The sequence below is a fragment of the Natrix helvetica genome, assembly GCF_964273705.1.
Source record: "Natrix helvetica genome assembly, chromosome: 13".
Lineage (NCBI taxonomy): Eukaryota > Metazoa > Chordata > Lepidosauria > Squamata > Natricidae > Natrix > Natrix helvetica.
In genome coordinates, this window is record NC_138557.1 from 5,686,940 (window position 1) to 5,707,086 (window position 20,147).

A 20,147-nucleotide genomic window follows, 5' to 3' on the forward strand; every position below is an offset into this window, starting at 1 on the left:
ATAAAATATAATTGCTAAGAATAAAAGGGTTGGACTAGACTAGAGGATCTCCAACAATTCTTCTCTGGCCTTGCTATTTAAATCTTGATATCCATTTTAGCAGATTTCTTGGCTAGGTAGCATTATTCCGTCACTCATATATCATATATCACGCATGGTCTTATTACACAGACACACACCTGGCACTTACCAACAGCAGTGTTGGGGAACACAATTACCCAAAATTATACAACCTGGGTTCATCCCTGGGGCAATTGGCTTAGAAGAGGATAATTTTTTGGATTTCTATATCCAATTCTCCCTTTTTTTAAATTTCAAACTTCTTTTTTTCCCCTACTTGTTTACTATGCAAAGTAAATAGGATTTCTATGAGCATATTTTAAAAAGGTTCTTGGGTGCATGACTTCTAAGGAGCTATCGCATTTGAAAAGTTTTTGTTTTACCAATGCTAAACATCTCTTCCACAAACGACCCCCAAATCAAAATGCGATTTATTTGCATCCAGTAGTATCAAACGCTTGACTGATAACTGGTTTGTTAGACTGCCAACTTTAACAGTTCGAAAGCCACAGACTTGTGAAAAAAATATCTATCATCTATCTATCTATCTATCTATCTATCTATCTATCTATCTATCTATCTATCCATCCATCCATCCATCCATCCATCCATCCATCCATCCAAGCCATAGCAACACCCCTTCCTTTCAAGGGTTATCTTGATAGGACAGGCCCATAACACTGCCACTACCCTAATCTAATTGCCATGTGACATTTACACAGCGGATAGTCCATCGACTGTATTTTTAAACCCATCTGTGCAAATTACAGAGTCTCTGAGAAAGGAGTACTTAACTCTGGCGTTTATTCAAAACCCTTAAAAACGGCTCTTTAGGATATTATTTCCACAGCTTGCTCTGCAAAAAAAAATTACAGTATTTCAGAGCCTCATTTTAGGAAAGAAATAAGGTTTGTGCATTGTTTGCAACAGGCTACCTTCATTCATGATATTCAGTTAAGTTCTGCTATCTAAACTACATTGCCCCCATATAATAGTTCAGTGATGGGTGTGAGCCCATCAATTGAATGATCATTATTTTCACAATTCCACTTTTGCAACAACGCCAGATATTTCAGAAGCTTGTGAAGGCACCTTAAATCTTTCCAGTACATTTTTAAAATTATCTTTATTCATCCTTGAAAATTCCAAAATCCATGGAATTCAAATAACATCAAGATTCTAAACTGTTGCTAGGCATCGCCATCACCTTGCCTACCACAGTATTCTTCCTTAATGTGATATTTTCAGGTTGGTGGTCCTTTCCACTTTCCATGTAGTCTCCGTGTATGTTGGGTTCCAGATAGATTCTGCTCAGGATTGATCACCATGGATCCCCAAAAGCCAACTTTTAAGAAAGAGCTAACTTTCAAGACATCGTCTTTCCTCAAGCCTGCTGTCAGTGGTTCTTCAGCTAGATTATCTGACAGCAAAAGGGGATTTGACCAAGGGAGGCCATTTGACAGGAGGAGATCTTCTGACAGAAGGAGATCCTCCACCAGAGAGAGATCATTTGACAGAAGGCCCTCTACAAGAGAACCGTATTTCAGGAGGAGGTCATCAGCTGACCGAGAGAGGCCATTTGACAGGAGGAGATCTTCTGACAGAAGGAGATCCTCCACCAGAGAGAGATCATTTGACAGAAGGCCCTCTACAAGAGAACCATATTTCAGGAGGAGGTCAACAGCTGACCGAGAGAGGCCATTTGACAGGAGGAGATCTTCTGACAGAAGGCGGTCCTCCACCAGAGAGAGATCATCTGAGAGAAGGCCCTCTACAAGAGAACCATATTTCAGGAGGAGGTCAACAGCTGACCGAGAGAGGCCATTTGACAGGAGGAGATCTTCTGACAGAAGGAGATCCTCCACCAGAGAGAGATCATCTGACAGAAGGCCCTCTACAAGAGAACCATATTTCAGGAGGAGGTCATCAGCTGACCGAGGGAGGACATTTGACAGGAGGAAATCTTCTGACAGAAGGAGATCCTCTGCCAGAGAGAGCTCATCTGACAGAAGACGATCCTCTGCCAGGAGGCCCTCTACAAGAGAACCATATTTCAGTAGGTCATCAGCTGATCGAGGGAGGACATTTGAGAGGAGGAAATCTTCTGACAGAAGGCGGTCCTCCACCAGAGAGAGATCTTTCGAAAGAAGAAAGTCATCTCTAAAGTGGCAATATTTCAGAAGGAGGTCATCAACCAGACCGACCTTCAGAAGATGGTCTGATGTATCATCAGGTATCATTATTGCTAAATCCCTTCTCACTTGCTCTTCTTCCTTTCTCTTTCCATCAATGCGATCAATAATTTGATACGAATTCTTGCAACTGACCTTTCAAGTTTTGGGGTCAACAAATGCTGCTCATTGCGCAGAGATGTTGATATCACCATTACGTTCCTGCATGTACTTACACGATGAATGACTGCTGGCCAACTCTTTCTTTAAGCAGTCATTGTTATTGATCGATGGGCATCTTGGCTGGCATCCAATGAAATACGCATTTGATTCAACTTCAAATTTCTCACAAGGAGGCAGCCACTGATGCTTAGTAACAAATAGCTTTTCAAAGTAGGACTTCCTAAGGACTATATGATATACCGCTAAAGTTTGTTATTAAAGAGCAAATGCCATTAGACATCCTCAGGTTTTGGGACTGTCTTTTTGGATGGATCTCATCTTTGCCAACCTCTCCATGTGTTTCTTTATTTCCTATAAAGATTTGGCTTGAGCAAAAAAAAAAAAAAAACCCATCAAGCGTAGAGCATGTTCTTTGGATTATGATGACCATTCTGTATTCTTTGAGTCAGGATTTACAAGCTTTGCAATTTACTAGTATTCTCATTCTCTGCAGATGAGGAAAGCTATTATTCGGACTTAGAAGATTATGAGAGTGACTGGGGTTCAGGTAAGCACATATTTCTAACTTCGCATCCAACAATTTGTTGTGAGAGGACAGATCAGTTGAATTGGCTAAAGATTTTGCAAATTCAACATTTTCCAAAGGTGTTGGCTCACAATTTTTAAGTCATTACCAGAACCAGGAAAAAATGTGGTAATTGGTGGGGAAGCCATAGTTCAGCACACTTAAGAATGTCAGATTAGGGAAAACAGCTCTAATGTATCATGGATTGGGTTGCTTCAAAATTTCAGATTGTAGAAAAATTGAGCCAATGAGCTCCGGTGGTTAGAATCAGACTTTTTCTCAAGGAAGGCAGGGTTTAACATGGTGCATTGAGTTCAGAATGCAATAAATGTTTGGTTCAAATAAACCAATGTTGGCTTTACACAACACTCTTTAATATAATCCACAGTTTACAGTCGTTTGCATAATATAAAAATCTATTTATGGCTCAGAACAAATCCTGCCAATTATGCTAATCAAAAAAGCAAGATCTAAAGTTGACTTGAGAACAGGATAAAAATGTAGGCACGCACCTTTTGTGCAAAGCAGGCCAGAGGAATTGTGTTATCTTAAGAAACTGGGTGTGATGGAATTCTACACTGATGAGTAAGCAAAGCTCAGCTTTTTGAAGATTCCCTGCGTTTGTCATTTAGATGGGTCTTCGGACAGGGAGGATTCTGAACATACTTTGAGCACAACTATCAAGACAAACATTCAGATGGACCACGAAGGTCTTGGTATCATTCTTATTCAGAATGGGCCTTATCTCCAGGTTTCTGGTCTGGTAGAGAAAGGTGCCTCTGCCAGAGATGGCAAACTCCAAGCAGGTGAGGTGAAACCACAAAACCAATTTGAGACCATGCATTTACAACAATGTAAATGGATTTAAGTTCCTAGGAGTGAAAAAACCCCATCATAAGCTGCAGTTAAACACTTGTCACTATCCAGGAGAGATTACAGGTAGTCCTTGATTTACGACCACAATTGAACCCAATGTTAAGTGAGACATTTGTTAAGTGAGCTTTGCCCCATTTTTACAATCCTTCTTGCCAGTTGTTAAGTGAATCGTTGCAGTTGTTAACTTAGTAACACGGTGCTTAAGTAAATCTGACTTTGCTTGTTGTAAGGTCGCCAATGGGGACCACATGACCTTGGGACACTGCAACCCTCATAAATGAGTTGCCAAGCATCCGAATTTTGATCACATGACCACGGGGATGCTACAAGTGTGAAAAACGGTCCCGAGTCACTTTTGTCAGTGTCGTCGTAACTTCAAATGGTCCCTAAACAAACTGTTGTAAGTTGAGGACTACCAGTACTATTGTGCCTCTTTCACTACCTCCGTAGAGGTTGCCAACCAAACCTTTGGTGGATCATATTTGGTTAGAAGGGCTTCTGGTCCTCCATCAGCATTGCTCCTGGCTTCTCCTGCCACTTCATCTCCTGAACCTCCTCAATAGATACACGAAAGGGGAAGAGACCACTTACCTGCACTTATATTGTCCAAGGGTATTTTTTTTCCTATCAACTCAGTAGAACTGTCCGTCACGACCTCAGGCAAACCTCCAACTCCCCTTTGACAATCCAAAGGATCCACCAGCCTGATCCAAAAGGTCCTTCCTTCCTAGAGGTTGTTTGCATTGGTCAGCTCCATAACAATCTGGAGCAAGAGTGGAAGCTGACAACGACCAATATTCCCCCTCCCCCCCTTCAGATTATGTTGCATCTGTTGCCCAATGAAGACCATGTGTAACATGTGGCCTCCTACAAAAGCTGGACTCCTCGAGAGGTGCTATAAGTACCATTTGATAAAAACCTGTGCTTGTCCTAGCAATGTTCAATCAATCAAATTGCCTGGAGTCGCGGAGATGGGTGGCATAGAAAACTAACCAACCAACCTCCTTGGTAAAAGATTGCTCGATTTTCGAGCAATCCACATTTTGGTGTGTGTTCTCTTTATTAACTTATTTTGCAGACCTTCACAAACACACACAACCATTTTATTGTTATGCTCAAAAGGTAGAGATAAAGATTCCCCTCGCACATGTCCTAGTTGTTTCCAACTCGGGTGTGTGTGTGTGTGTGTGTGTGTGTGTGTGCTCATCTCCATTTCAAAGCTGAAGAGCCAGTGTTGTCCGAAGACTTCTCCATAGTCATGTGGCCGGCATGCCTAAAAGCCCAAGGCGCACGGAACGCTGTTACCTTCTCACCAAAGGTGGTTCCTATTTTTCTACTTGCGTTTTTTTATATGCTTCCGAAGTGCTAGGTTGGCAGAAGCTGGGACAAGTAGCAGGAGCTCATTCCATTACGCGGTGCTAGGGATTCGAACTGCCGACCTTTCTGACTGACAAGCTCAGCGTCTTAGCCACCGAGTCCCTTATTATGCTTATGCTATGCTTAATTGAAGCTCATTTATTTTTGAAGTGTAATTTTCAATTACGTTTCTTCACTACCACTAATTGGCAGGGAAGAGTATCCTTGGCCGATTCCGGTTTTGGTTTGTTTGTTTCAGGCGACATCCTCCTCAAAATCGGACACGCTAACGTCTTAGGCTGGACTTTGCGAGAACTCAGACAGCTCCTGCACACCGTTCCCATAGGGACCGTCCTGCAAATCCAGGTTTATAGGGATTTTATTAAAATCCCAGGTCGGTGGCAGGCTGCTCTCCAGAACATTCCTGAATTAAAAGGGCCTGCAATAGAGTAAGAGTTTTGTTATCTGTCCACATTTTTGAGAAACAATAGTCACTAAAACAGTAGCGACTATTCCCTGCTGAAACTGATTCCCTTCTCTACATTTCAGCACAGAGAGTTACGCCAATGAAGAAAATTGGACGAGCAGCGAAGACTTGGAGAACGAGAGCGAAGAGATGTTTGAAGAGAGCGAGAGTGATAGCGAGGAAAGCTACCAGGAACCGGAACGCGTGAGAGCTTTGTCGGTGGGCAGTGCCCGTAGTGCCCGTAGCGCCCATAGCATCCATAGCGCCCATAGCATCCATAGCGCCCATAGCATCCGTAGTATCCATAGCGCCCATAGCGTTCGTAGTATCCGTAGCATCCCAAACATCAAAACTCTGCACTCGCTTTCCATCAAGCCTCCAATGAAACATCAACCCAAATGGATCTCCAAAGACTGGCACATTTTTGAAAAGAAAACCTACACCTTTACGGTGGGCTCCGACATCGGCTGCGACATTATGATCCACAAGGACTTTGAAACGGAAAGCGAGGTGGATATGTCAACGTTATACTTATCTTCATCCTCTCCATACTGGACTATGCCCAAACACAAAGCCCCGCCTTCCACATCGTCCTCTTCCTCCGTGTCGGATGCGTTTTGGCTCGAAAACGTTTCTTACGAACTCGAGTAGAGAGGCCCCCCTGAATGTATCTTTGCCCCTAGGGGGCCAAGATTGGGGGGGAAGGGGTGCCGCGTTGGACCGACGGGCTGGTTTTCCGCTTACATCCCTTATCCCTGAACTGAAAATCGGTTTCCATCTGTGTGGAGATGTGAAAACCTGGGGTTTTTTTGAAAGTAGAAATGCTCTCCCGCGGAGGAAACCACCTTAGAAGGGAGGAAGAAATCTAGTTTTCTCACGGACAATTTCTGGAAGACAGCCTCTGAAGAATCATGGAAAGAACTGCTGCATTCAGCTGCCCTTCACTTTTAGAGGTAAGGATTTATTTCAAAATGGACCGCATTGATCTAAGTAAGAGCTGCCTCTTATCTGCCATGTAGAGAATTCTCTTGGAAATAGCTAACGCCAAAGCCCAAAGATTCAGCAGCTTTGTTCATACACCTTACGCTAGAACTCACTTTCTTGGTTTGTTTGTTTCTTTACAAGCCTTACAACCCAACCAAAGCTGTCAACGTCTGCGATTTAGTTTTCCAAGACAAACAGGCCGGGCATTCCGTTGTCGTACGAGTTCTGCACTTTATTTGACGTTATGTAAATTGGAACATGGAAATCAGTTAAGCCAAAGCACGGGGAGGAGCACTCGATGCGTTTGCTTTGGGGTTCGCCTTGCAGCCGTACCCTTGTCTCTACTTTCTTACAACTCGTCAGCAAAAGGGGTATTGGATAGATTTCCCCGAGCGGTCATCGACTTCTTCCCACTGACAAACTTCTTGGCCGCCTGACAAAATAAAAGCAGGAGGTTTGGTTGGTAAACATATTGAACAATTAGCAAAGCCTGCTTCTTTTAAAATACACTCTTACTCCCTCCTTTGGGAGTAAGGCCACAGGTGGGCGATGAATGGCCCCTCCCAGAGGGAATAAAAGAGGAGCGACAGGGGAGTGGAGTTTGCAGGAGACAATTAGTTCATTCCTGAATTCTTGCCAAGTATTGCGGCGTCTGAAAGATATCGTCCTGGCCACTCTCCAAGCCTGATAAAAGGTCGGTAATTGTGAAATATCGTGAAAGACGGTGGGAGAGGAAAGACTTTGCTGGAGAGGAATTCACTGTCAATTAATTAAAAGTGGTTTATCAGGACGAGGCAGTCCTGCTTCGTGTTGCTGGGGAAGCCTAGGTCAGAACATGGTAGTCCTTGACTTACACTCACAAGTGAGAATAGAATTTCCTTTGCTAAGCAAGGCAGCTGTTAAACGAGTCACATTCAATTTGCAACCTTTTTTTTTTTTACTGTGGTAAAGCAAACCACAGCAGCTGTTAAGTGAACCATGCAGTCATTAAGTGAATCTGGCTCCCCTCTGTCGGAAGCCAGCTGGGAAAGGTTGCAAATAGTTATCGCATGACCCCAGCCTATGTTGACCATTAAGTGCCAAGACTGCTCAAACCCCGTTTTTTCAGGGCGATTGTAACTTCGTTGTAAGCGAACGGTCGTTAAGTCGAGGACTACTTGTAGAGGGGCAGTCTTTCTGACATAAAAGCGAACCGATGCTAGCTCATTTCTATCCTCTTTTCTATTGAAACAGGCCTCCAAAGACAGTTGACATGCATGAAAACTAGACGCCAATGGAGAACGTGCCCGATTCCAAAGAATGGTTCTTTAATTTACGTTTACTTTGGAGTGTGCCAATTAACCACAGGTATCAGCCTAATATAGCTGCACTGCGGGATCTCAGAGCAAACTTTGCCCCTCTGCACTGACGGTGGGGTACCCGTGACTCAGGATTCAGTCCCAGCTATGATTGTTCATCCTTTGGTGGAGGAAATCATTAAGATCTCAGAGGTGCCCCCGATTCCTGCCTTACTAAAACGCAGAAATAGAAAAACGGCCTAATTTGATTTCCGTATCTTATTATGATGAGGACTGACAGGCGCCAGACTTACATTCACAACATCAGCAGTGGTCACAGAGTCAATCTGTTCAACCACGTGGGCCGGAGAAGTGTATGTCCCCAACGCTAACGCCTGGCTACCAATTTCATTCAGCAAACCTTCTGAAGACTCCACGGACATAAAGAAAGCTGCCTTCATTTGCTGCCTGTCAAGAAAAAGGAAGGAAGGGAAGGTAAGAACAGCAGCCTGATCACCGTTCCTAAAAACGGCACATCTTCAAGGTAAAACAGGGGTGTCTCCAGTCTCGTTCAACGTTAAGACCCGTGGACTTCAACTCCCAGAATCCCCCAGCCAGCGTGGCTGGCTGGGGAATTCTGGGAGTTGAAGTCCACGAGTCTTAACGTTGACGAGGCTGGACACCCCGATACAAAGCCACTGTATGTTTTTTTTTTAAATAATATTTTTATTAATTACATTTCTTAATGCTTAATAAACATCGTGTTCTCCGGGTATTTAATTAGCTAAACAACACTGATTATATTCTTAATCTCCACCACTTTTCCCACCCCAACCACTGGTAAAGCTACTGGGTTTTAATGAGATAGGATTAGGACGATTCCCACGGAAAAGTGACAAAACACTTGTCGATTTTTACAAGCCGGGGTAGGGGTGGGCTTCAAAAAGTTCCCAGCAATGGGTCAACCCATGTTGCTGGGTGGGCGTGGGCATGGTGGGCGTGGCCTAGTCGGCCTCCTGCACCACCGGGGGTGGGTTGGGTTGGGTTGGGTTGGGTTTGCCCTCTCCAGGCTGCAGAAGTTTTCCTCAAGCTTCTGGGGAAGGGCAAAAACTGATTCTCCTGGGCTCTGGAGGACCGTTTTTTTCCGGAAGGACCGTTTTTCACCTTCCCCAGGCTCCGAAGGTTTTCCTTGGGCCTCCAGGAGGGCCAAAACAGCCTCCCCCAGGCCCCAGAGACTCCTGGGAGGGGTAAGGTGGAAGGGGCAGAGCCAACAGGGGTGGCATTTGGGGATTTGCTGAACCGGGCAGAATCCTAGCTAGAGGATCGCCTGAACCTGTTCGAAACCCCCAGCAGCCCACCCTTGGGTTTCTCTTACTAATGTCTAATGGCCCAAAGAATTGGGACCATCCATTAGTTAACAAAGCGTTTATAACCCAGTTTTGCTCTCGTAAGCTTTTTAATGCATTACTCCTACAATGCTGACGTTCTCAAAACTATGGTCCAGGGCTAAGTTAACTTGATCGTGAGATAAATACTGAGAGAGTAGAGGAAAATGTGTGCTAAGGATAAAGCTGGGATATATTTCCAATTATTGTCACTTTGCTTTCGACAAACATTTCCTTTGTATTGCAGTTGAATCCAAGGAGGTGGATTACTCTAGAAAGGCTGCCACTGTGGCATTAAGGAGATTCTCTAAGGAAAGCAACACGAGGAAAGTCATCTGAGAAATTTCACTTATGCAACGGGGAACAAATATACGTTTCAATAAAATATCTCCAAAATTAAAATGCCATAATCATGCACTTTGTAAAATCATGTAATAGATATAATGTAGATGTATGAATACATTTGTAAAATCAGAATAAATAGATTTTGGATAACAGTATTTTTGCTCCTTTTAAAAAAAAAAAACACGATTCGACTGATTGCAAATACAACAAATTAACTGTTCGGCCACTCATCTCATTTACTCTGGACTGACAGAGCAAAAGAATCTCAAACAGACAATGCTCTTGAGACATCAGGAAGTTCTGCATTTAATCAGGTAGGTGAAGTCGTTAAGGTGCCAGCCTAGAAACGCATCCAGAAACATCAAGGCCATTTGCTTCCCAGAGTGGACCTGATGATATTCCAAGGTATCCAGAATTGTCCTTATGTTGTCTCTAATTTGCCTCTTTGGTAAAAAGCCATTTTGGTCCGAGTGAATGAACCCATTTAAGTATTTTTTCAGTCTCTCCGCCAGTATAGAAGCAAATAGCTTATAGTCTGAATTCAACAAAGAAATAGGTCTATAGTTCTTAATTTGGGGTGGGGAGCAAAAGAATCTAAACAGACAATGCTTGAGACATCAGGAAGTTCTGCATTTAATCAGGTGGGTGAAGCCGTTAAGGTGCCGGCCTAGAAACCAGGAGACTGTGAGTTCTAGTCCTGCGTTAGCCTGGGTGATTTTGGCCCATCATGCCAGGAGGTGGCCAGTTTGAGTCCCATCTTAGCCACGAAAGCTGCTGGCTGGACGACTTCGGGCCAGTTCCTCGCTCTCTCTCAGCATAACCCACACCTCACAAGGTGGAAGGAGGAAGATTATATATGTTCACGTTGAATTACTTATGGATCAATAAAGGGATAAAACTCTAACAAACAAATGCATAATAAAGACCATGTGCTCTGTCTCTGTCACAACCTTGCTTCTGAATAGCACTTTGTTGTTCATTTTGGATGACAAACAAATTTCACACATAAAGATGTGACATTTTTTTTAATACTCTAGCTTAATAAAGCCTCAACAGACAGAAAGATTATATTACACACAGCCATAGCTGATAGTCAAAAAAAATAATGTAACAGAAAGGAACCACAATATTTTTGGAAAGTGAACAAATCATTGAATAACCAAACAATCTTGGGGGGACGGGTGGGGGTGGGTGGGGTGATGGACACTTACTTGGCTCTCTTCACTTCTTCCTCAGTAACTCCACCTTCGGAAAGTGCCTTCACTTGGTTCAAAGCAGCTTTGATTACCTTGGCACAACCGTTATGTAGAAAATATGTTACTTTTGGCGGCAGTAACTGGAGGTACCCCATCCTCACAGACCTCCATTTCCCCCCTTAACATCCCTCCCAATGGAGTTGCACATTTTTGGCACGCCCACACTGAAAATGTATTTGAGAGTGCAAGCAATTCACAGGCCCCAAGGGGATCTAGAATTATGCCAACCCTGATAACTTACCTCCCTGGTGACTGAAGCTGGAGAGATGGTGTATATGCCAAAAAGTCCAGAATCAGAGTAATTCGCATTGAATGCTGTTACCTACAATGGAAGGCTGCTTCAGTTAGCATATTCTAGCATATTTTCCCCCCAGTATAACCTAGGCAAACTGCTGGGCGTTCAGATGAAGCATTTGCCTACAGACTTAAGATTCTCACTTAATGAAACCTCGGCAAATTAATTTTATGTACTTTTAGTTGAGGAATCTCTTCCTTTTCCGAAGGAGAAAAACATGTTTCTTTTAGTTGGTGCACTAATCTTTGCAAGGAGTTTAGAAGATGCAGCTATTCCTGTAGGAGAGAAGAAGGAATGCTGCTTCTAATTGGCACTCAGGATTGCAAGGTATCTTAAAAGGCTCACCTAAAAAAAACCTTTAAAAACTGATGATCAATGAATGAAAGTCTATCATTAACCTGACCTTATAATTCAAGATTGTATTGCAGCCAACAAATTAAAAGAGGCTTGCTCCTGGGAAAGAAAGCTATGGCAAATCTAGACAGCAGACTAAAAAGTAGAGACATCACCCTGCCAGCAAAAGTGCGTATAGTCAAGGCTATGGTTTCCCCAGTTGCAATGTATAACTCTGAAGGTTGGACCATAAGGAAGGATGAGCGCCAAAGAATGGAGGCCTTTGAACTCGGGTGCTGGAGAAGACTCCTGCGAGTCCCTTGGACTGCAAGGCCATTCAACCGGTCAATCCTAGAGGAGATCCACCCTGACTGCTCTTTAGAAGGCCAGTTCCTGAAGAGGAAACTCAGACTTTGGCCACCTGATGAGAAGGAAGGACTCCCTGGAGAAGAGCCCCATGCTGGGAACGATGGAGGGCAAAAGAAGAAGGGGACGACAGAGAAGGAGGTGGTTGGATGGAGTCACCGAAGCAGTTGGTGTGAGCTTCAATGGACACCGGGGACACACACACACACATATATGCATACAAGGATTTCTATGCCCTTGATATTAAAAAAAAAGGGATCAGCGTCCGTGCTTACATCAAAGGGTAGGGAAGTTGCCTTTGTAACCTCCTGGACAAGTCTACTGGTAATCCTGCTTCCTCTCTTAATGAGAGGTGCTGCTCCAAGGATATTTTGAAGGACGCTAAATGCATTCACTTCTGCGCTTCCAACAGCTGCTCCCTCTGCTACTACAACCGCGTGGACGAGGTTCTCCCCGTGCTGTTCTCGCATTTCACCTTGAGGGAAGAGGAGACATTCGTCTAGATTTAAGTACGCCGAAGAGATGAAAACACGGATTGCTGGGTGGAGACACTGAATTTCACCCAACTCCTCTCTCTCCCTCCCTCCCTCCGAAGCATTCTAGGAAATGTTCCAGGAAACTATCAGGAAACTTCCCTATTGGTTTTGCTTGTCAGAAGGTCGCAAAAGGGGATCACCCCGGGACAGTGCAACCGTCATAAATACGAGTCAGTTGCCAAGTGTCTGAATTTTGATCACGGGACCATGAGGATGCTGTAATGGACGGAAGTGTGAAAAACTTTCTGCAGCGCCGTTGTCACTTCAAACGGTCGCTAAATGATCTAATGCAAGTCAGGGACTACCTGGATTTGCCAAATACCGTATTTGTCGGACTATAAGATGCACCGGAGTATAAGATGCACCATGGTTTTGAAGAGGTAAATTTAAAGTTTTTGCACTCTGCAAGCCTCCCAAACCCTCTGCAAGCCTCGTTTTTTGCAAAAAGGAAGGGCATGCAGAGGCTTTGGGAGGCTTGTAGAGTGCTCCTGGGGGGCTGGGGGCAAGCAAAAATGGCCTGTTTTGTGCTCGGTATTGCCCTTCCCAACCCCCAAGAGCACTCTGCAAGCCTCTCAAACCCTCTGCACGTCCATTTTTGCAAAGGGGGCAGGGTTTTGGTAGGCCAAAAATGCTGTATTCAGTGTATAAGACACACCCAGATTTTCACCCTTTTTTTGTGTGTGTGTGGGGAGGTGCGTCTTATACTCCGAAAAATATAATATTCCAGGCAATCTCAGAATGCTTAAAAAAAGGCACTTCAAGAGGAAAGCAACTTACCTCCGCGATATTTGGCTTTTTCCCCGGCCAGGCCAGCCCCACTGCGAATGTTAAGGAACTGTTCCCCAACCTGCTTTAGATCGGCGTGGCTGACACCTGCAGGACGACACCCGGGTCAGAAGGAGAACCCCTCCGAAACGATAAAGAGTGTTCTCTCTTCAACATGGCATAAAACAAGAAATGGGAGATTACCTACCGAGTCCCACTAAGGCCATGCGTCCACTGGTGAAGTTGTTCTCGACATATTCGTGCAACTGTGAAAAAAACCGAGATAAAGTCTTCAAAAGAGCTTATCCTCCTCCTCCTCCTCCTCATCTTTTAACGACCCCATAATTCCTTGCAGGGTGGAGTCTGAGCGACTGAATGGAGCTAACAGTGCTTGAATGGCCAGCTGCCCTTTCTGTTGCCAATGCGGAGTTTTGTTCGGCAGATATATTCTCGGTGTGCCCAGAGAGAGAAATATCTGCCTCTAACCTAGGATCGAACTCACGGGCCTCCTGATTAGTCCCTTCGGGGAGAGGGGGCGGTCTAGAAATAAAATAAAATAAATAAATAAAATAAATTATGAGGCGAGAGCTCTACCTCTAGGCCACCGCACCACTCCTCTTCAAAAGAGCTTAATATGTAACTAAAATAATTGTAAGCCACTTTTTTTTCAGGACTGCTGTAACTTGGAAGGGTTGTTGAGAACTGCCTGTACTTTGCTGTCTCATCTAATCCTTCTTAAAAGACTACTGAGCTGATCATCATTACTACATTTTATCCTAGCGAATTCTACAGCTAAACCAATCCTTCCAGATTTGAAGCCCTGCCTTGCCCGAGTCAGATGAGTGTCTCCAGGTATCATCGCTGCAAAAGTACCATTCAGATTCTTGCCTGTTCTGATGTAATTTTGCCAATCCTGAAATCTGGACAGTACAAAGAATTAGCCAGGGCGTTTCGGTAAGCTGCTGCATGCAAATTCTCCAGAACACCTAGGCAAAACAGAAGGCGAGGCTTCAATTGTCTGCGAAGCAGGTGAAAGGACTCTTCCCCCACCCCCACCCCCTCTTATATTAATAATACGGACTGCCCAGAGTCACCAGTGTGAGATGAGCGGCTATGTTAATGTAATCAATAAAAAATAAATAAAATCGGTCTCTAAGCTGTGATCTACCAAAACAAAAATCCTGTTGCTACCTATACCATTTTCTCTCAACTCAGTGACAGAATTTTCTTTGTAATAAAAAAGTAGAAATGAACACCTCCAAGTGCTTAACCAACTAGCAAAGGCATAAATTACTGATACTGACTGGGAGTTAGTGGTAATTAACCTTAAGGTAAAGGTAAAGGTTCCCCTCGCACATATGTGCTAGTCGTTCCCGACTCTAGGGGGCGGTGCTCATCTCCGTTTCAAAGCTGAAGAGCCAGCGCTGTCCAGAGATGTCTCTGTGGTCATGTGGCCGGCATGACTCAACGCCGAAGGTGCACGGAACGCTGTTACCTTCCCACCCAAGGTGGTTCCTATTTTTCTACTTGCATCTTTTACATGCTTTCGAATTGCTAGGCTGGCAGAAGCCGGGACAAGTAACAGGAGCTCACTCCATTACGTGGCGCTAGGGATTCGAACTGCCGACCTTTCTGATTGATAAGCTCAGCATTTTAGCCACCGCGACCCTGTTTGTCCCACTTAACTTTACCTGTAGGTAATTAGTTACAGAGGCCTACCCACATCAAGTGTCTTTATCATAGGAAGGAATAAGAATTGTTGACTGAAAGCAGCTACACTCATAGAGAGCCCAATGATTTTGAATCTAGACTTAGTAGGCCTCTTTCAAAACGTATTTGGAACCCTGTTGTAATTAACGAGCAAGTCATGTAGATTAAAAATAAAATAAGGATTGCAGACCGCCTGCAGCCTAACTCTAAAAAAGAACAATTTGTCAGACTCGTGTGTGAATTCTGCAATGTCCTCTATCAGTCTAAAACGCGGCTCCCCAAACAATGGCAACTTTTAAGACTTGTGGAACTTCAACTCCCAGAATTCCCCTGTTGGCATGGTTTAAAAGTTGTAAATTTAAGGCCCACAAGTCTTAAAAAGCTGCCAAGTTTGGATATCCTTGGTCTAAAAGAGCAGATAAGAGGAAAGCAAAAAATGGAATCGGAAGAATGAGAGGGATGGACTCGTGTTCAACATGCAGCAATTAATCTCTGACAAAACAGACTTGTGGCAGAGAAATTTCCCCACCCATTTTAAAGAACTATAGCCAACTAATTTTTTAAAAAAACAACAACACTTACAGGCCTGGGGGATGTGAAAGGCAATTTCCTTGTCCATTTTTAAACGGGTAGTGAGTTCCGATACTTCCCACGGTCTGAATTCCGGAGCAGTAGTGACATTTATTAAATATTCCAGCACGGTGTCACTAAATAAAGCAAGCAAAGAAAACTCACAATGTTTGTTTTTTTAAACAGAAAATCTATTAGTACAAAAATGTTCCACCAATTGTTATCAGGGAGAATGCTCACTGAATGAATTGAAAAAGGGAATATGTTAAAAAACAGCTAAATGCTTACATGTAATCACGCAGACATTCAACGGAATAAATCATGTTCTCCCGGGTAGCAGTCACACTAGAAAAAGGAAGAACAAAAACACAGAACTTGAAGAACAGAAAATATATTGGAAATATCTGAAATCTAGCATTTGCCACATTGTGGAAAGAATGAATGAATGAATTCATTCATTCACTAGTATTAAAGTGAGATTATCAAACCGTCTAGCTGTTACAAATTGCCCATCTTCCACTACACTTGAGAAAATAGTTGTGCAAAACAAATCACTAAAATTCCCTCTGCAAATCCAGAAAATCTTTATGATAGGCTCAATTTTGATCTTTAAATCTGAAACGCTTCCAGTTTTTCTGTTTGTTTAAAGCCTTGGCTGCTTTCAGTTGCCCTGCCATGAGCTATTCAAATTTCTTAGCAGTTCATTTGATAAAATGCAAAACTCCAATATAGGCCTTTTCATTAAAAAATAAGCACCCTACGAGCAAATCGCTGGTGAGAATCTATTTCCCCAAACCCTTCCAAAAAAAAAAAAAAAAAAAAAGAGGCGAACCTTTGATAACAAACCTGAGATTAGCAGCAACACTATCGATGCCCGTGACAATCTTAAAAGAAGAAGCTCCTTTTGTGGTCTGATGAAAGAAGGGGACAAAAGGTTTAAGATTCTGAGCTGTTAACTATCAAGGCAGAAGGCCGCCATCAAGAAAAGTAGCTCTTGCCATTGTGCATTTTATAACCAGACGCATTGTAGCAATCACATTTCTTCCAGCTATTTAGCTTATAATGGGCAGGATTGAAAAAGATGAGGCAAAGCAAAGGAGAATTGAGCTAAATGATAAAAAAAAAAAATGTCTTTAATGACCCCATAATCCCTTGCACTGGGGTGGAGTCGAGGTAACTGAATGGAGCTATTTACTGGCCGGATGCCCTTCCTGTCACCAATGCAGAGTTCACAGCAGATAGTTTCACACTGTGCCCAGAGAGAGAAATAGCTGCCACTACCTAGGATCAAACTCACAGCCTCCCGATTGTAAGGCGAGAGCTCCACTGCACCACTCCAATTGAGCTAAATGATCAATATCTTGGGGAAATTCCGAAGTTTTAGAGCCTGTCCATCCTAACAGCACTGGGTTTTATTAGAGAGTCACAGCTTCCGAACCCTCTTCACCTCTTGTTCTCCCACTCTGATGACAAAATATGATAAAATGCGAGGGACATAAATATTAGATAAATTCACTGATTGAAAATTGAACCTATCAACAGCCTTAATGCTAACTCTGAAGGAAGGCAAACTTGGGTACCAGTAACATACGATGTTGAAATGTTAAGATTACTTAAATAGCAAAAATGGCCCTGCAACATTTGGTTTTAAGCATTTTAAATTAAGCCATCATTGTAGCTTATTCACGTTATGGTGAAATTAACCCTGGCCTAGTGTGTTATGCGAAAGCATTCATCGTATTGTCAAGGTTTATTTCCAAATTACTACACAGGTAATATTAGCCCACTGGACTTCAAAGCTTCTAATGTTGGAGGCCAATGGCTGAGGAGAATTTGATAGCCATCTCAGGCAACCAATTTGGCTAACTGGACCATTCTATGTCAGGGGTTGCTCAACCCTCGGTCCGTGGACAAGCACTGGGCCGCATGCCCGAAACCAGACGGTGGGATGGAGGTAGTACATGAAACCATACCCCATCCGGTCTGCAAAAAACCCCTCCCTCCATGGAACTGGTCCCTGGTGTAGAAAAGGTTGGGGGCTGCTGTTCTGTATCCTTTCCCTTTTGGCCATTTTTTTTAAACACCGGGAAAAAAACCACCTGTCTGGACTTTTCTCCGCTTGCCTGACTGATTCTCCAACCTCAAATTCCTGTTTGGTGCATTCGACTTTAATAAACTGACAGGTGTTTTCTGAAAATAAATGAAAAACAGAGCGTCTCACCAGGCTGGTTGCAAGACGGAGCAGATGCGACGTTCCCAGATTGCTGGAACTCTCATATCTACTGCCTGCTTTAATGAAGAGGCCAATGCTAGAAACTGGACAATAGTTTTCCAAAGAGGCAATCATCAAGCCACTTGATAATTTTGTAATCTGCATTTAGGGAAAAAGAGATATCAGTCCATGTAAGACTCGCGCGGCTCTCACCATTGACCAAAATGTCAACATGCAAAGCATTTTCAAGTTCAGACTGACCTCGAGTTCCTCAGGGGGTAGCTGCACCCGGGGGGCTGCAGAGCCTTTAACTTTGGCCGCAGCCTGGGCAGAATAAAACCTCTTCTGTAAAGAGAGTATAAAGGTGAGATTAATTTGTGTGTAAAATAATGCTCCATGATGTCATTCTGGCCACATGACCATGGAAATGTCTTCAGACAACACTGGCTCAATGGCCTGGAAATGGAGATGAGCAACACCCACTAAAGTCAGGAACGACGAGCAAGAGTAAAATCTGCAGGGACTCCTTTACCTTTACATATATGTGTGACGGTATTTTCTGTCTATCTACATCTATTCATCCACCTAGTTACCTACTACCGACCTCTATCAATCTACCTGTCAATCTTTATCCATCTATCTAACAAGCTAGCTAGCTACCCATCTATCACCTACATTTATCAACCTACCTCTGTCAATCTACATCTATCTATCCACATCTATCCACCCATCTATCACCTGTCTATCAACCTACCTCTCAATCTACATCTATCTATCCATTTATCACCTACTTCTATCAATCTACCTGTCAATCTTCATCTATCTATCCATCTATCCACATCTATCTACCCATCTATCACCTAAGTCTATCAATATACCTCTGTCAATCGACATCTATCTATCCATCCACATCTATCCACCCATCTATCTACCCATCTATCACCTGTCTATCAACCTGTCAATCTTCATCTATCTATCCATCTATCCACATCTATCTACCCATCTATCACCTACATTTATCAATCTACCTGTCAATCTACATCAATCTATCCACATCTATCTACCCATTTATCTACCCATCTATCACCTACGTCTATCAACCTACCTGTCAATCTACATCTATCTATCCATCCATCTATCCACAACTACGTATCTACCCATCTATCACCTACATCTATCAATCTACCTGTCAATTTACATCAATCTATCCATATCTATCCATCTATCTACCCATCTATCACCTATCAACCTACCTCTGTCAATCTACATCTATCCATCCATCCATCCACCTATACTTACCTGCCTACCTCAATCTACTTCTGTTAATCTACATCTATCCACCCACCCACCAATCAAAATTACCAGGACATCCAATGTGTATGCTATAGTGTACACACACACACACACACACACTTTTGCTTAATTTCTCCTGGCAGAACATCTCTGATTCAAAAAACGCAGGGAGTCTTAAAACACCCATTTCTCCTGCAAGACATTATTCCCTTTCATGGAGAGTTCCAGCAGGGCACAGAACAGTCCATGCGGCAACGCTGACAACATAAAGACCAACACGGGCTTGAAGTGCCAGTCCGCTTGCAGCGCAGTTCCCCCTCCGCTTGCACGTCCTTTGAACGGCGCCCACCCAGCCCTTGACCTCCCTGCCTTGCTAGCTTTCTACCTGCAGGGATCCCTCCTCTCCCCCCCTCCCCCGTGGGCGGAGCCCGACGACCCCTCGACCTCCCTGCAGCCCCAGGCAGGACAGCCTAACCAGGCCTCGGCCTCAGGCGCCCTAAAAGACCTTCGCTTCTCCCTCAACCGCCTCCCGAGAAGAAGCAGCAGCAGCAGCAGCCACGCCGCCCCCTTCGCTGCAAGGACCCGCTCAAGGTCGCTCCCACCACCGGGAAAGGCGGGGAATCCTAGGCCCGGCTCGGGATCCCCGCGGCCTGCCCGGTGTGGCCGCTTTCCCCCGCGGTCTCTTCAACGGACTCACGGGGATGCACCGCGCCAGCACCAGAAGGGGCTTCATCGCCGCCGAAGCCGCCGAGCGCCGACCCTCCCCGGGAAGGAAACCAAGATGGCAGCTTGGCGGAAGCGACGGCGGAAACAAGTCGGCTTTCCCAGCCTGCCCCGCGCGGGTCTTCCTTCTTTCCCCCCCTTTCGTTTCCGGCGCAAAACCATAGAGCTTGGGGACGTTCGAAGGTTACGTGGGGTTTTCTAACGGGGAGTGGGTTTGGGCTAGAGCGTCCCGGTTGGAATGGAGGGGAGCATCGAGTCCAGGCAAGAACGCCCGGTTGTTAGGTGGCAGGCGGCGGACTTCTCCATATGCGGGGAGGTGGGAAGGACTCATGCCCCGCCCCCCTTGGAGCCTCCGCCCCCTTTAAAGCCCCGCCCTCTTCCCCGGGGAGTAAGGATTTGCCTCTTCTCGGTTTTAAAGCG

General features: G+C 44.3%; 2 protein-coding genes across 2 annotated transcripts; one reads left to right on the top strand and one right to left on the bottom strand.

Annotated features, from left to right (window-relative positions):
* Positions 1-1,386: 1,386 nt before the first annotated feature.
* On the top strand, positions 1,387-6,732 carry PDZD9 (PDZ domain containing 9; the record flags this gene model as incomplete). The annotated part of the gene is made up of 5 exons (XM_081965496.1): positions 1,387-1,462; positions 2,908-2,961; positions 3,570-3,785; positions 5,471-5,660; positions 5,749-6,732. 5 exons carry the CDS (start codon positions 1,387-1,389, stop codon positions 6,326-6,328), a joined length of 1,116 nt encoding a protein of 371 aa, XP_081821622.1. The 3' UTR covers positions 6,329-6,732.
* Positions 6,733-6,872: 140 nt separating this feature from the next.
* Positions 6,873-19,848, bottom strand: UQCRC2 (ubiquinol-cytochrome c reductase core protein 2). Its single transcript, XM_081965569.1, has 14 exons — positions 19,702-19,848; positions 17,973-18,056; positions 17,721-17,870; positions 16,346-16,410; positions 15,788-15,844; positions 15,512-15,636; positions 14,108-14,205; positions 13,428-13,485; positions 13,232-13,327; positions 12,194-12,393; positions 11,166-11,246; positions 10,880-10,956; positions 8,253-8,406; positions 6,873-7,094 (listed from the first exon to the last, which is right to left on the bottom strand). The coding sequence occupies exons 1-14, from the start codon at positions 19,735-19,737 to the stop codon at positions 7,011-7,013; spliced, it is 1,365 nt and encodes a 454-aa protein (XP_081821695.1). The 5' UTR covers positions 19,738-19,848; the 3' UTR covers positions 6,873-7,010.
* Between the last annotated feature and the right edge of the window lie 299 nt (positions 19,849-20,147).